The sequence below is a fragment of the Felis catus genome, chromosome C1 (genome assembly GCF_018350175.1).
Source record: "Felis catus isolate Fca126 chromosome C1, F.catus_Fca126_mat1.0, whole genome shotgun sequence".
NCBI lineage: Eukaryota > Metazoa > Chordata > Mammalia > Carnivora > Felidae > Felis > Felis catus.
This window is the reverse complement of record NC_058375.1, coordinates 206,373,543-206,390,304: the sequence shown is the minus strand read 5'-3', so window position 1 is coordinate 206,390,304 and position 16,762 is coordinate 206,373,543. Positions and strand designations below refer to the sequence as shown.

The 16,762-nt window shown below is 42.6% G+C and overlaps 1 protein-coding gene across 5 annotated transcripts in view; it reads right to left on the bottom strand.

Moving 5' to 3' along the window:
• Window positions 1-668: 668 nt before the first annotated feature.
• ACSL3 (acyl-CoA synthetase long chain family member 3) overlaps window positions 669-16,762 on the bottom strand; it is a 75,323-nt gene continuing 59,229 nt past the window's right edge. For all 5 annotated transcript variants that reach the window (XM_023259728.2, XM_023259729.2, XM_023259727.2 and 2 more), the window contains 6 exons: window positions 14,571-14,743; window positions 12,848-12,922; window positions 11,104-11,295; window positions 9,686-9,800; window positions 7,931-8,088; window positions 669-2,767 (listed from right to left, as the gene is read on the bottom strand). In XM_023259728.2, coding sequence (XP_023115496.1) covers window positions 2,610-2,767; window positions 7,931-8,088; window positions 9,686-9,800; window positions 11,104-11,295; window positions 12,848-12,922; window positions 14,571-14,743 — 871 coding nt within the window. In that variant the 3' untranslated portion in view covers window positions 669-2,609. The remainder of the gene's footprint in view (window positions 2,768-7,930; window positions 8,089-9,685; window positions 9,801-11,103; window positions 11,296-12,847; window positions 12,923-14,570; window positions 14,744-16,762) is intronic.

Here is a 16,762-nt window from a genome sequence, read left to right as displayed (position 1 = left end):
CATCTTTTTTTTTAAACATGGCTGAAAAAAATTGCAAGCTTTAGAGAACACCATGGATATCAGATCCATTATTTAAAAACAAGCAGTACTCATAAAGTAGAGGCCACTTTCAGTTTTGTTCTGTTGTAAAAACCTGTTTAATTGCAGCTGAAAAATCCCAGCAGGAGAGGTTGCGGAAGCCGGGCAAGAGGAGGAGTGGAGTTAGCCACAAATCTGCCCTCTAGAAACCCCTCCACTTACTGTAACAGGAAAGGCTGAAGAATTCTGTTGTAACTTCCTTCCAGAAAACAAGTTCTTTGGAATCATTCTTTGAGGGTCTATGGTCTATTTTCAGATGTATTGGATTTAGCAACTTATTTTGAAATTCTTCAAAGTTTTTCTCCCCAGGCATCTTTTGGCTAAGCCGGTATTTTCTATAACAAAATTTTCGTTGTTGGGTTTTTGTTTTGGTTTTTACACCAACTGGTTCTTTTTGAAAGGGTGATATTAAAATATATCATTTTTAAAATATATCACGGAGTCATTTGTTTGAAAGTGGATTCTCCTCACTTAATTTCACATTCTGCTGTGGCATGACACCTGGCATCTGGGATTTTAGGATTCAAAGGAATCATAAAAAATGGAAGAAAAACGAAGTAGATGCAGATTAAACCAGCCTTCATCGATGCTTCCGAAAAGAAACAACTTTTATTCTGAATCAGGGGTAAGCTGCACAGTCACCTGAAGCTGTTTCAAGTCACAATTATATTGTTCTCTCTCCTTTGAAGCACTGAACCTTTTTTTCTAAATACAACTTCAAGTCATTTGAAAGCAAATAATAATACTAAAGATCAAGCATCAGAAACAAATTCTCCACCCACCCTGACTTTCATTTTTAGATTCCCAACATCCTGATATGTTCCATTTCATTTCTTTCATGGTTTAACTTCTTGGCAATTTTCCCAAACTTTATGAAAATTTAAACTATGACAAGGAGAAATGCACTCCAAACATAACACAAATAGACACAAATACAAGAAAAAAGTTCAAAACACAACACCGTATTCCAGTATCTCCAAACATGACGTGTATGTGACGTGACCAAAAGCTACATGGCCCTGGGTCTCAACACTCCCACTATGCTACACAGATCTACATTCAGAACTTTTTCTTCTTTTTTCTTTGTCTTTGATGCCTAAAGTAACTGAGAAACAAGAAAATAACCAATATAACATTAAAAAAAAAAATGGTACCTATGTTTTTTTAAGTCTTGAACACCTCTTCCTTCGTTGGTGCAATATTACTCTTGATAAATGCTCAAATAATACTAGGCAAGCAACACACACAAAAAGACTATGTTATCATACAAGCACTGTTTTTGGAATCATAAATAACTCCTACAGTAACATAAACACCTACAAATTAAATCTTAAGTCACCTCGGTATAAAGTGAATTAAATTCTCCTGTATCTTAGTCAGAATGCCAGTATCAGAAGCATTCTACATGTTCTCAGTTTCTGTTTCACAGGAAGGGTAAGGTGCTTTTTTAATAAGCTGCCAACAGACACACACACACACACACACACACACACAACCAGTGCAAACTATCAAGAGGAAAAACATCCTAATTTTGCAATGAGACAGGATTACACATCTCGACTCAAAGTCCAGAAGTGGACAGAATAATCTCCCAGGATTGATGTGCTGTAAATACAGACAACTCAGCGTACATATGGTCGACAGGTTTCTATGCTTTGTGTTTTAAATTCCACCCCAATTTCTAGGATTGCTTCCAACTCTTAAAAAAAAAAACAAAAACAAAAAAACCCAGCTAAGGTATCTTCCTATTTTCGAAGCTACCTAGAAGACCCCGAACATTCTGAGCATCAGCTACTGGACGCTAATTATCCACTGGTGCTACACCTGCCGTGTTTTCTTCTTTGCTACTGAACCTAACGCCCTAGTGCTATTTCGTTTCATGCAGCACCAACCAAACTGCATTGTTTCCCTAATAAAAAATAAATACATAAAGAAGACGCTGCCAGGCATATATTCACAAGGTCTCAATTTCTCAAAACATAAGCGTGGGTATATTTATTTCTCTCAAATGCATACAAGACAATAATTACACAGCAACAAATCTTTTGTTCAACAATGATTTGATTCATAAGCGTCTGAATTTACATAATTTCACATCCATACCCTTGCATTTTTAAATACTGTAAGTAAAAAAGCCCCCCAAATAACCAATTCTTATATTTCCTATTTATCCCTCTATACATCCAAACTTTAAAAAGTTACAAACTCAACATTATACAGAACATATAAATCATGTTTAAAAACTTGAGGTTTTAAAATCACCGTTCCCCAAAATGATTCGGAAAGTCCTCATGCTGACAAGTGCAGTCCTAGGTGGTAAGTTGGAAAGGGGCAAGAAAGAAGAGGCAGACACCAGTTTGCTGTCTTAATGTTTTACTAATCCTGTCAGTAAAAATGGCGACGTCATGAGAAGTAACAGTTTAGGCTTTAATACGAAGAATGGGGTTTGCCTCACAGCTGGAGACACGCGCTTCAAGTATTTTCCTATTTGATCTGAGCTCCCTGTAGCAAACCGTGCTGAGAGAGGAGAACTACTTTCTTCCGTACATCCGCTCAATGTCCGCCTGGTAATGTGTTTTAAGCTCTTTGCGTTTCAGCTTGAAGGCGTCTGTCACCAGGCCAGTTTCGGGGGTCCACGGTTCAGGGCTCAAACGAATTTTTACTGGAATTTCAAATTTTTCTAGACTTGCTGGGATGGTGGAAAAGAAAAAAATAAAACATAAATGCAAAGGCATGAAAAATGTGCCATTATGATTCTTAGCGAACAGTGTAACTTCCCCAATCTTTGGTGAACACCCAACATCCCACGAACCTCGCTCGTGATAATCCATGCCTCAAAAAAGGCTAGTAGAAGTACAAAGAAACAAATAAACAAAAAAATAGATACGTATGAAACTGTAATAGCAAAAAGCCATTTAAAAAATTGACCTGACCGCCAACAGAATGAGTTGGATTAAGTTGGATTAAGATACAGGCACATAGGGCGCCCGGGTGGCTCAGTCAGTTAACCGTCGGATTTCAGCTCAGGTCAGGATCTCACAACTCACAATCATGAGATCGAGCCCCACGTCAAAAACAAAAACAAAAAATGGAATATAATAGGCATAAAATGGAATATAATTCAGTCATTAAAAATGAGTTAGATCTATATGGCATGGGTATGTAACGATATGAGCAATATATCGTTAGGCTAAAAACAGGTGGTTTTTTTTAATACTAGACAAATGTTACACAGGTAGATATTCAGGACGAGAAGGATACACACCAAACCATAAAACGGACACCTCTGGGGCCTAACATGGAGGATTAAGGAAAAAAGCAAGTGTCACACACCTATTTGTTTCGAGTTTACTGTAAAGAGCATAATCACTTTAACTAATAAAGTTTAAAGAGGACCCTGTCATTGAACCTTGTCAGCATATTCAGCAGAAGCTATGAGGACACAATGTTTGCTCGCTAGCGTGTTCCTAACACACTGTTGGATACCCAGGAGAGTCTCAATAGCAGAGGGCTGGAGAGGGAGAGAGGGATGGGAAAGGAAAGTGAGGGATGGGGACAGGGAGGGAAAACAGGGAGATGTTGTTTTGAAGGAATAGGTTTCTTTAATAAGAAGGGTTTATTTTTCAGCATTCGTTCAACAAATATTCATTGAAAAAATACCGCGTAAAGCGCTTTACTAAGCACTCTTTAAAAAATACAAAAAACGGGGTGCGTGGGTGGCTCAGTCAGCTAAGCATCCGACTTCTGTTCAGTTCATGATCTTGCAGTTTGTGGGTCGGGCTCTGTGCTAACAGCTCAGGTCATGATCTCACAGTTCATGGGTTGGAGCCCCGTGTAGGGTTCTGTGCCGACAGCTCAGAGCCTGGAGCCTGCTTCAGATTCTGTGTCTCCCCCTCTCTCTGCCCCTGCCCTGCTCATGCTCCGTCTCTCAATAATAAATAAATGTTGAAAAAAAAAATTTTTTTAATACAAAGATAGTTTCTGTTCTCAAGTGGTATTACAATCTAACAAGGATAAAGAGGTAAACAGGTAAATACACGCTTACTCGCTCACTAAATTGAAGACGGGTAAGTGCCTTGGGAGCAAAAGAGATATTCATTTTAACTTGTAAACATAAACACTGACATACCAAGGTTTTCTTCTTGGAAGATTACAACTATTTCAGGAGTGGTACAATAGGAGAAGCTGGGTAGGATTCAGTAGGCAGAGAAGGAAAGATTAGGACCTGAGGTCCCCCGGTAGGGAAGAAAACACACCTTCTGGAACAATGCTGGGAGTGTCTGACCACAGCAAACCCCCTCAGGCGTTAAGGTTCCGCTTAAGAATGTAACAGACCCCACCGGCTCCCCCTCAGGTTCCCCTCAGGAATCTGACTCAAGACCTGACTAAAAAGTAAGTCGCAGACTTACTTTTAGGTGTGACCCGTAAGGAAAAGATGTGCCCACAGACCACCCCTCACACAGCGGAATCGGGCCAATCAGAGCTGGACAGCGCAGCACCTTGACTTATCCAGCCAGCAAGGGGAGGACCTGAGAGGGCGGCGGTGACCAGAACCTTATAAAACGAGGACCCTCGCCTACAGTCGCGGCCATCCACTTTCCAATGTCCTCTCTGTAAAGGCGGCTTTCCTACCCTTCTTCCTTTCTGATCTTACCCCCAGGCAACTTCCTCCTGCTGCTCATTCAGTGCCCACTTCTGCGTTCTTCAAAGCAGCGGGACAACGAACCTCGGGCATCGAGGTAAACGTCCTACAACAGCGGGGCACTTGGGCGGCTCAGTCAGTTAAGTGTCCAACTCTTAATTTCAGCTTAGGTCATGATCTCGCAGTTTGAGTTCAAGCCCCACATCAGGCTCTGCGCTAACAGGGCAGAACCTGCCTGGGGTTCTCTCTCCCTCTCTCTCTGTCCCTCCTCTGTTTGCTCTCTCTCTCTCTCTCTGTCAAAATGAATAAATAAACTTAAAAAAAAAAAAACAACTTTAAAGTAAAAAAAAAAAAAAAAAAAAAAAAACCCAACTATTTCAAGAGTGCTTTGCTAGAGGGAAAACCACTGTTAGCAAAAGCAGCCGGGCCCGGACCTCAGGACTCAAGGGGCAGAGGAGTCTGGACTCCGGAGATGTGGGAGAGACTAAAAAGCACACACTGGAGACCACGTTTAAGGTTTTCAATCTCGAAATGCTCGGTACTGGACTCTGTGCCTTGACTCGAGATTAGGTCATGTGTAGGGACGGCCTCCGCTCAGGAAAATACATGCAGCTACAGCTACATGACCCGTCAGAGGAACGAGCGCCGTAATGGGAATAGTCCTTTTTTATCTTGTGTCTGTACATATGTTAAAGCAACTATTTATATGTTCTTCCTTCTTATTCTCTGTCATAACAGACATTAAAAAACTTTGTATCACTGTATTTAAGTTACAGGAGGGGCCCCTGGGTGACTCAGTCGGTTAAGCGTCCCACTTCGGTTCAAGTCACAATCTTGTGGTTTGTGGGTTCAGACCCCGTGTCGGGCTCTGTGCTGACAGCTTAGAGCCTGGAGCCTGCTTGGGATTCTGTCTCCCTCTCTCTCTGCCCCTCCCCCACTCGTGCTCTGTCTCTCTCTCTCTCTCTCTCTCTCTCTCAAAAATAAGTAAAAACATTAAAAAAATTTAAGTGACAGGATATCACAGAAGACAAGAAGAGTAAAAATCACTCACACAGTGTGTACCCTCTTCTGCAGAGAAGGCTGATGTGTTTTCAGTTGTGTGCAGGGCGGACGTAGCACATCAGGGGGGACTCTTTGTTACTGTCCTTGCTTAGAAATCAACTAAGCTCTAAGGAGATGTACACGGGGGCCAGGCTGACAAGTCGCGGACTGGGAAGGTCCATTTTATGTATCGACCGGGCTACATCCGAGTTCCCAGTTATTCAGTTGAACGCTAGTCTACGGGTTGAAGATATTTTGTACATATGATTAAGTCCATAATCAGTCTGCTTTATGGGAGGAAAACTGTCCCAGATAAACAGTGGGTCCCATTCGGTCCACTGAAAGGCCGTAGGAGCAGAGCTGAGGCAGTCTGCCCTTATGGACTCCCAGCTTTGCCTAGTCGGCCCCCAAAGATCTCAGAAACCAAGTCTCCACAGTAAGTCTCCGTCTCTATAACCTACTAATTCAGAAGACAGAGCATTTTACTTAAGAATGAGGTTGGATCCCTTCTTCACATCACATAAAAATGAACTCAGGTGGATCCAGTAAGAGCTAAAAGTTAAGAGCTGAAACTAAAGCTCTTAGAATGAAACACAGGACTGTCATTTGAGTTAGGCAGTGGTTTCTCACATGTGGCACCAGAAGCACAAGCAACAGAAGGGGGGAAAATGTATCCTTCAACATTAAACTCTTCTACTTCAAAGGATACCACGAAAGAAAGTAGAAACACAGGGACAGATGCCTGGGTAGCTCAGTCCCTTAAGTCATACTCTTGATTTCGGCTCAGGTCATGATCTCACAATTTGTGGGTTGAAGCCCCACGTCGGGCTCTGTGCTGACAGCTCAAAGCCTGGAGACTGCTTTGTATTCTCTGCCTCCCTCTCTCTGCCCCTCCTCCACTTGTTTTCTCTGTCTCTGTCTCTGTCTCTCTCTCAAAATAAATTAACATTAAAAAAAGTAAAAATACAGCCCACAGAATGGGAAAAAATATTTACAAATTTCTTATCAGGTTACAGCGTCGTGTCTGGAATATATAAAGAACTTGTACAACTCAATAATAAAAAGGCAATCCTATTTAAAAAATGGGCAAAGTCCAGCTTCGGCTCAGGTCATGATCTCGCAGTTTGTGAGTTCAAGCCCCGAGTCGGGCTCTGTGCTGACAGGGCGGAGCCTGGAGCCTGCTTTGGATTCTGTGTCTCCTCCTCTCTCTCTGCCCCTCCCCCACTCATGCTCTGTCTCTCTCTCTCAAGAATAAATAAACTTAAAAAAAATTTTTTTAAATGGGCAAAGGATCTGAATAGATATTTCTCTAGAAGATATACAATGGCTACTAAATACAAGAAAAGATGCTCAACATCATTAGCCACCAGGAAAATATAAATCAAAACCACAAGACCCCATACTTCATACCCAGTAGGATGGCTAGAAGCCAAAGGATGAACAGTAACTAACAAGTGTTGCGAGGCTGTGGGGAAACCGGAAGCTGACACTGATGGGAATGGTGAGAGGATGTCACCATTTTAGAAAACAGTTTGGGAAATACTTGGAAAAAAGTATTCTGGTAAACAGTCTGGTACTTCCTCAAAAGGTTCAACATAAAGTTAACACAGGCCTAGCAACTCCACCCCGATGTATCTTCCCAGAAGGGAGCACGGCCACACAAAACCTGCACCTGAATGTTCAGAGCAGCATTATTCATTACCAACCCAAAGCAGAACAACCCAGATGTCCCAGTCTCGTTGCAGCCCCCCAACACACACACACACACACACACACACACACACACACACACACACACACACGGTACAGGACCTATCCGTATCAGCAGCTCCCAGTACACTAAGTGTAGAAAATGCAAGAAGAGAGCCTTGGACAGTTCAGGGTGGGCCAGGGTGGCCAGGACACAGCTGAGGTAAGAGAGCAAGGGCCAACCCAGAAGACAGAAGCTGCAGAGGCCAGGACATTCCGACTCATGCACATGAGCCACGGGCGCAGGTGACGCGAGCCCTGTGGACGCGCCTGGATGCGGGCCTGACCAGCATGTGCCTCCACCCAACGGCAGGGAAACACCAGGAATCGGCGTCACCGGGCCTGTGATACGAGAGCCTACGTAATAAATTCAAGCGCTCTCTCCTCTCAGGCCTCAGGCTCCGGCTACCACTCACTCACCTGAAACAGCAGCTTCGGAAAGCACTTTGAGCACCTCGTTCTCCATCTCACAGCTGTTGCACAGCTCCTCCCACGTCCCCTGAAGTCCCTTCTTCCGGGCGAGTTCCGTGAGTTCCTTTTGATTTGGCACGACAAATCCAATGACGTAGGAATGGTAACTGCGATACACGAAGGACAACGTGGCTGAGGCCCCGCGCTCACCAACGACACAGACGCGGCTGCAATCAGCCCGGGACTACTCGAAAGGACACACACGAGGCGCGTGTGGTACGAGCCCACTCGTTTCAAGCGACGGCCACCGCGACTGCCTGATTCGCCATGGGCTCCAGGCTCTGACAGAGCTCACTGCTAAGCACACCTTAATCTGACACTTGATGACAAATTTCAAATATGTGTAACTGTTACCAATAGTTCCGTGGATACATCTCTTAAAAGAAGATTACAAGTATTAGAAAAATCTGCTTTTAAAAGAGTTTGTCATTCACATCAACTGGCTAAACAAAAATAAAAGCTAATGTAAATTTGAAGTTAGATCTAAAGATGGGGCGTCTGGGTGGCTCAGTGGGTTCATCGTCCGACTTCGGCTCAGGTCACGACCTCGCAGTTCGTGAGTTCGAGCCCCGCGTCGGGCTCTGTGCTGCCAGCTCGGGGCCTGGAGCCTGTTTCCGATTCTGGGTCTCCCTCTCTCTCTCTGCCCCTCCCCCACTTGTGCTCGCTCTCAAAAATAAGCATTAAAAAAAAAAGTTGTGTCTAAAGAAATTTGGGAGCAAATCAAAGTAATGCGGTTGTGTTTTTTTCTTTTGTTATCATGAGCATGTGGCGACAGAGCCTTCGGTGGCCTGCCCATGGCACTGCGGGATGGCAAGCAGTGTGCCAGGGAGGGAAGGGCGGTCCGATTCTATCACACACGTGAACTCCAGAACTGTAGCATGGCTAAAGAAGTTACCTCACAGCTAATTAAAGGGCAGAATAATTTATAATTCAACGAAGGAAATCTTTAAAATGTCTAAAGTTTCTAAGGTGGTTCTTCTGACAGCAGATTTTATTTTTTCATAGTCACCACTTTATCAACTGCTGTGGTGTGGTTCCTAGGCTGCCCGCAAAGTAGCTGATCGCGAACGGCGGAGAATAACTTTCCCCCAGAACACCGCAGTGCCAGTCTGAGATTCCAGCACATTTCCCAAGAATACACTTCTGGGATTTTTAACGTTAAGCTCTCCTTCCCAGCTGCCTCTATTAGCATCACGGACTAGAGATGCTATGTGTTCAGCCACAGCTTAACATAGCTGAAGGCAGAAGCCCTCGGCCCGGCCCGGGTCCCAAGCAGGCCCAGGTTTAGAGCAGGATTGTAAGTGCTGAGCGGAGTGTGCTTGATGACTCTGTTCCTCCAACTTCCTTCTTCACCCCCTTTGCTCTGACTGGTCCCGGGAAGCTTCCCTGTGCCGGGGACAGGTAGCTGGGGGTACCAAGGTGGCAGGAAGGAGGACGTGATTTTCCTCACCTCCCTACCAGCCAGGACACCGCAGTGAGGTACAGAGCAGGAAACAGGGACACAGAGAAAGACGAGGAGGAGACGCACCGCAAGGGAGGAATCAGTTAGTGTCTACACTGCGCTGAGAAGAGGCCTTTCCCAGAGACAACAGATAAGAAGGGAGGGTTCTTAGTATAATCTGGCAAAGAAGATTCATCGAGGAAGGAAATGCCAAAGGCACACAAACGTTTTGAGCAAAAGTAGCAGGAGTTCTACTTTCTTACCTGTTTGCGTATGCACAAATGTTATCTATGAGTGAGAGATTCTTCAAAGCTGCCTCTACCTTCCCAAGAGAAACATATTCTCCGGCCTGGAGTTTCACAAGGTCCTTTTTACGATCTGGGGAGGGGAGCACAAGAGAGATAGTAACAGTCATACCTATGAATACTGGCCATTGCCGAAGTCATGTGCTATCAATTAAGGTCATTACAATAGTTACGCTAAAATTAAAGGTACATAGTAAAATTAGACCCTAATGTTTGTAGTTTTAAATAAACTCTTCCAAAAAAGAAAATCAGCTTCTGACAAGGGACCCTGTCATCAGGGCCTCAGGTACATTCTGCCGAACAGGCATGTGTCTGGGACCAGTTAACACCAGGAAGGTAAAGACTTCTCAGCGCCATCTGAAGGCTCACACACCGTCTGGAGAGCAGCGTGAGCAGGGACACATCACGTCAGGACAGTATGGCAGTGGTGAAGTGTCAAGCCTCCCGAACCTGCTGCTTTGGAAAGAATGCCTACAAGTGAGGCCTGAGCGGAGTCCTGAGGGAAGACCGGACGGTCACCAAGTAGAAGAGCACTGGTAAAGAACACAGACGGGGCGGACGCAGCCAGTGATGGAGGTGGAGGCGAACTGGGGCTCCGTTAACAGAGGTACACCGAACTGAGCCCCTAGCAGCAACGTGGCCCAGTGAGATCAGTGCTGAGGAATCACACGGTATGTGTGTGTGTATGTGAGAGGGTGTGTTTCAAGAGGGATGTCAACGTCAACAGAGAGGAATTTCTTACAACGAGGTGACAGAAGGTGTAAGCCTGATCATGGGAAGAGGGCACAGAGAACGAAGAGAATGGTCTTGAGGCATGTTTCACATGACACGTCAGTAGGGTGTGGGCAAGATACGAGGAGTTGACTGAAGAGTCTCATCTCCTCCCGGGTTTCTAGGTAGCATGACTGGAACAGAAATGCTATTAAGAGAAAAAGAATGTAAGAGGGAAGACGGGGAGCTATTTTTTGCCCCTGGGGGGGTCAATACTCGAACTGCCAGGCCTTCCTCACAGGCAAGGCCACGACACCATTCCAACACGAGAGAGCCCTGTCCAATAACCTCTAAACAGCCAAGAATGCACAAAAAATAAAGATTTCCTACTAAGAATTTGATTCTTTGAGGGTTATCTAATAATTCAAAATACCAGTGCTATTGAACAGACTGAGACCTTCTAAAATGTCAAGCCTTAAAACTCCCACACAGTCCCTAGTATAAAATTTTATATTCCAGGGATGATACAATAGACCGTATCAACACTGCAGAAAGATACATTCTTATACTATTGAACAGCTTCCCTAAATAAACAGTTATCTCTTTTGTAAAACTATTTCCAAAACGTCCACGATCAGGGGAAAAAAAAAAATGAGATAGCTCACCAATAATCTTTAAACAACCATCAGGGTCAAACTCCCCAACATCTCCAGTACAGAGCCACCTCTGTCCATTTTCATCTTCAAAGAAATCAGCTTTTGTTTTTGCTTCATTTTTGTAGTATCCCATTGTCACATTTTGACCGCCAATAAGAATTTCACCCCTGGGGTGTGGTTTATCGGTATTAAAGTATCCACCTAGAAAACACAAATAATTTAGAGTTAATTCAACATTTTTATCCCTATGCCCATCATGTGAAAATTTGAAACTATGAGTGTCTAAATGGGGAACATCTGATTTCAATCCAAAGAGTTTCCCAAAAGAAGTAAGGCAGACAGCATGAATGAGCAAAACCCATTAATATAGAACTAGGTACAAATTTTCAGTTGCTTAACCATAAGCACTTCTGCACTTAAAACCACTAGTCCAAGAAAAAAAATTACACCGAAAAATCCAACACTTGCGGTATTAAATAATTACCTAGACTACACAGGTAAATCCTTTAGGGATTCTGTAGAGATTCTTATACATCTGATGAAAGTATTAAATCACATATTTAATAAATACCTCTCTGTATAAAATCAAAATTACACTGTATTTAAAAGATTTATGCCTGGGGCGCCTGGGTGGCGCAGTCGGTTAAGCGTCCGACTTCAGCCAGGTCACGATCTCGCGGTCTGTGGGTTCGAGCCCTGTGTCAGGCTCTGGGCTGATGGCTCAGAGCCTGGAGCCTGTTTCCAATTCTGTGTCTCCCTCTCTCTCTGCCCCTCGCCCGTTCATGCTCTGTCTCTCTCTGTCCCAAAAATAAATAAACGTTGAAAAAAAAAAACAAAGATTTATGCCTTACAGATAATTTCAGAATGATTCCAAGTTTAAATTTATTGAACATTTTCACTAATTCTGCTAAAAGATAATTGGATAATGGCATCTAACCCTCAGAATCTTTACTTTGAATAAAAGAAAAGTGCATCTAATCCAATCAGTGAAAATGTATACACATTAACTGAAACAAATAATTTTTTTAAAAAGTGACTAGTATTGGGGTGCCTGGGTGGCTCCGTTGGTTAAGCATTCAACTTTGGCTCAGGTCACGATCTCACAGTTCGTGAGTTCAAGACCCACATAGGGCTCTGTGCTGACAGCCTGGAGCCTGCTTCGGATTCTGAGTCTCCCTGTCTCTCTGTCCCTCCCCTGCTCATGCTCTGTCTCTCTCTCTCTGTCAAAAATAAACATTGAAAAAAAAATTTTTTTAATAAAAAAAAATAAAAAGTGATTAGTATTTAAATGGTATAAGCAACAGATTTTTATGAAATTACAGTAAAACTTTCCTTCTGATGACTCTAGATTGAAGTCCTCAGGGGAAAAGAAAGAAAAAAAAATGTACAAATCTTCCGTTTCATAGACTACACTTCATGATTTTGCTTCCATACAATACACTTATGATCATTCCTAATTTATGGACATTATTCATTAAGCAGATTTCTTAAGTTTTTGCTATAATTCTTATTTGCATTTATGCAGTAAGACAATAAGCAAAATGAAAACAATTCTATTTCTTCAGAATCATCCTTGAAACAAGAAAAAGAAACGCATTTGCATGGATCCCGATAGAGCAGTTCTATCACAAAAGACACGAGCACTCGTGGATAATTTTATATTCTAGAATAAGGACGAAAATGAAGCACAATTCCCATTTTGAAGTCGAAAATGACACCAGCGAACGCTCTGTGGGGACAACAGACTATTTACCTTCCTCCCAGTTCTTCAGTTTGATTTCACAGCAAACTAATGGTGCTCCCACTCGGCCAGTATTGTAGTCCCATACTAAAGACACAAATGAAAAAAAAAAAAAAAAGTATTTGACTAGAGTGGTAAATAAACAGTTTCATTTTTCTGAATTACCAAAAGTGATGACTTATCCCAAAGCTTTCACATCCCCAGGGACTCTTTAAAAGCAGGAGTCACGAACTGGTAAACCACAAGCCGTGTGGCCTTGTTCTGTGTTTTGATTCTGAACTGGTTATGGACATTTGAAAATCCAGGACATTTTACACAGAAGTGTGGGATCTCCAGGAGAAACAGGGTCCACATCCCCAGCAGCAAGTGTGGCCCCTTGAGACGGCCACGCCTGATCCAGGTCCCCCAGACTCCTTCCTTACACCCATCGTGTATTCTCTTACCTCGGGGCTCACTCCACTCCCCGCAGTGGCTGTCTGCTTCCTGAGTCTAGAGCCCTGCTCTGTAAAGGATGATGGCTCACGATGGTTTACACCTATTCTGCTTTCTTATTAGACCTGATGGCTTTGTAGTACAAATAACCTCTCCTACCTTCTCCCTCCCACCCATCACTATTTCAGAGAGAGCTTCCCCAAATCAGCATTCGCTATCATCTGTTTAAATTCATGCAGTGAGAGTTCAGAGATCAGTCTGGAGATCAAGGCTGGCTTGCAAGGATCTGGGAAAAGCACACACCATTACTGTGAATTGCTACTGTGTTATGTGCCCTTCTCAGGGGCAAATATCAGAAATAAAAGGCTTATCTTTAATACTTTACAGGTTGTTTTCTTTACACCATAAACTGTAACCAATTAATCACATTCAACGTGAATCTTAAAAACAGAAGATGTAAGGATCCTCAGAAGAAAGGAAGCATATATGCACGTATTTAAGGTTGCTGGTTTATTTCCTGCAAAATGAGACTTAGAAGTAGCTTCCAAAATACAGAAAATATCACTGAAAACAGGAAAATACAGAAGTAATGCCAGATAAACCTGCCATAAGAATGGACCACTGAAACAACTCAGCTAAGTAGGGGAAAATGATCAGTTAAAAGCTTGAGTATCTGTGAGTACCTAGAAAATGCAAAGCAGCTTTTGCTAGTAGTGAGAAGCAAAGTAACTTCCCTCCATAAAAGGGACAGACACATAAAGCACTTTGGGATTCATCACCTACTTGGACAGTGGATCACCTCTTCAACCACGTCACCAGGACACAGAAATTACCCTGGAATTTATATTCTCATACGCTGGAAATTATATTTTCTAGAACTGAATCTAGTTTCCCTCTCACACAGACCACGCCCATAAACCCCTTCTGAGTTTAAGCCTTAATATACACACCTAAACAACTCTACAAAACATGGCAATTTTTCTACACAAAAAGAAACTTCTTGCCTGATATAAGAAAATAAATGTATATAATAAAGACAATGCTTGTTACTACAACTTCTTTTCCAGAACGCTAAGTAGCTTTTAAAGGACACATTGTAGTCTAACAGGAAAAATTCCTTCAACTACTGACTACTAGGTGTAGCTGATACAGTCTGAATACCGTATCAATAATCACCATCATCCTGCACACAGATACCTGAACCGCTCTCATCGGATACACTGCCCAAAACAACCACCACCACATGGTGCCTGGAGCTGCACCCCAGCCTCTGCCGGCCACACCAGGCACTGATAACACCAACCTTCCGTAATCGTTCCTGCACCAGAAGATTCGGTGAGTCCGTACCCCTGCCCCACGGGACAGCAGAAACAGATGTTCATGAACCGCTGTGTGGTTGCAGAAAGTGGAGCGCCTCCACACAACAGAAGCCGAATGTTTCCACCCAGCAAGCCTCGAACTTTTCGAAAAATAAACCTTGCAACAAATAAAAATAAAAATAAATAAGCAGAGAATCACAGGATTTTAAAGCTGAGTGGGATTTTCCAAAGTGATCTCCTGACTCTGAGAGTCAGGCTCACCCAAGGCCACACCACCCATTCGGGAGATTCTCTGACCCACTACTTAAATCCTAACTCTTGTAAGTTCAACCACCAAGTAAAGAACATAATGACTTTTCTCTTAACTTTTCAAGTAATGTTTGAATTCAAAATTGTCAGGTTTAACTTTGTATAGTGATGGCAAACCCTTGCTTATGGCCAGAGCAATTAGTTTTATATTCTATAATATATATATTAATACTGAATAATCCTGTTGGATCTTAACACAATGCTTTTAATTTAGCATTAACATTTAGTTTATTTTTGAGAGACAGAGTGTGAGCAGGGGAGGGGCAGAAAGAGAGGGGGACAGAATCAGAAGCAGGCTCCAGGCTCTGAGCTGTCAGCACAGAGCCCAATGTGGGGCTCGAACCCACGAACAGGGAGATGAAGACCTGAGCCGAAGTCAGATGCTTAACCAACGGAGCCACCCAGGTGCAGTTGGTTAAGCATCCGACTTCAGCTCAAGTCTTGATCTGTGGGTTTGTGGGTTCGAGCCCCACATCAGGCTCTGTGCTGACAGCTCAGAGCCTGGAGCCTGCTTCCGATTCTGTGTCTCTCTCTCTGCCCCTCCCCTGCCCGTGCTCTCTCTCTCTCTCAAAAATAAACTTTAAAAAAATTTTTTAAAAAAGCAAATTATTTTTTGCTTTTCATTAGAAATGTGTACATATTTGAATGACCTAACTCTTTTTAAAAATTTCACTGGATTCTGAAGTGTTTATTGTTTTTAAGATGTCTGCTAAATTAATGGGGCACGCCTGGGAGGCTCAGTTGGTTGAGTGTCTCTTGATTTCAGCTCAGGTCACAATCCCACGGTCATGGGGTCCAGCCACGTGTCGGGCTCCAGGCTCCGTGCTGAGCATGGAGTCTGCTTAAGATTCTTTCTTACTCACTGTCTCTGACCTTCTCCCCCAACTGCGTGCTGTCTACAATGAATGGATGAATGAAAAAAAAATGTCTGCTAAATTAAAAAAAATAAAATTCAAATATCTAATTAAAATATTTCTGGAAAGATACTAATAAAAAGATTACCTGCTAATCTTTATCAGAAAAAGATAAGGGCTTTTTTTTTTTTTTTTTAAATATAACTCTGGAAAAGGTGAAGACTAAGCAGCAATCATTTAAAAAGTATTAACAGGCTTTGGGGCACCTGGGGGGCTCAGTCACTTGAGTGTCCAACTTCGGCAGGTCATGATCTCACAGTTCGTGAGTTCGAGCCCCACATCGGGCTCTGTGCTGACAGCCCAGAGCCTAGAGCCTAGAGCCTGCTTTGAATTCTGTATCTCCCTCTCTCTCTGCCCCTCCCCAGCTGATGCTCTCTCTCCTTCAATAATAAACATTAAAAAATAATAATAAATAAAATTTCCAGTTATGTTATACATGTATACATGTGTATATACATATATATATATATATACATACATATATATACATACACATATGTATGTTAACAGGCTTTACAAAGTAGGTTATATATCCCACTAAGAAAAAAGCTAAAATAAGGCAGGAAAAAAAGCCAAAGTTTTAAATAAGGTGGAGTATCTGAAAACTATATTAATATTCTCATAAAAACAAATTAAATGTTGGGGCGCATGGGTGGCTCAGTCGGTTAAACGTCTGACTCTTGATTTCAGCTCAGTTCATGATCCCAGGGTCATGGGATCAAGTCCCATAACAGGCTCCACTCTGAGTGTTGGGCCTGCATAAGATTGTCTCTCTCTCTCTCTCCTCCTCCACTGCTTGCTCTCTCTCTCTCTCTCTCTCTAATAAAAATAAAAAATAAATAGATTTTAAAAAGTTAAATGTCATCCTTTGTGTTCTAATTCCTAAATTATTTACAATTAAATCTACTTAAATCTATTAGCACTACAAAAACAAAATAACAAATAATAAGGCT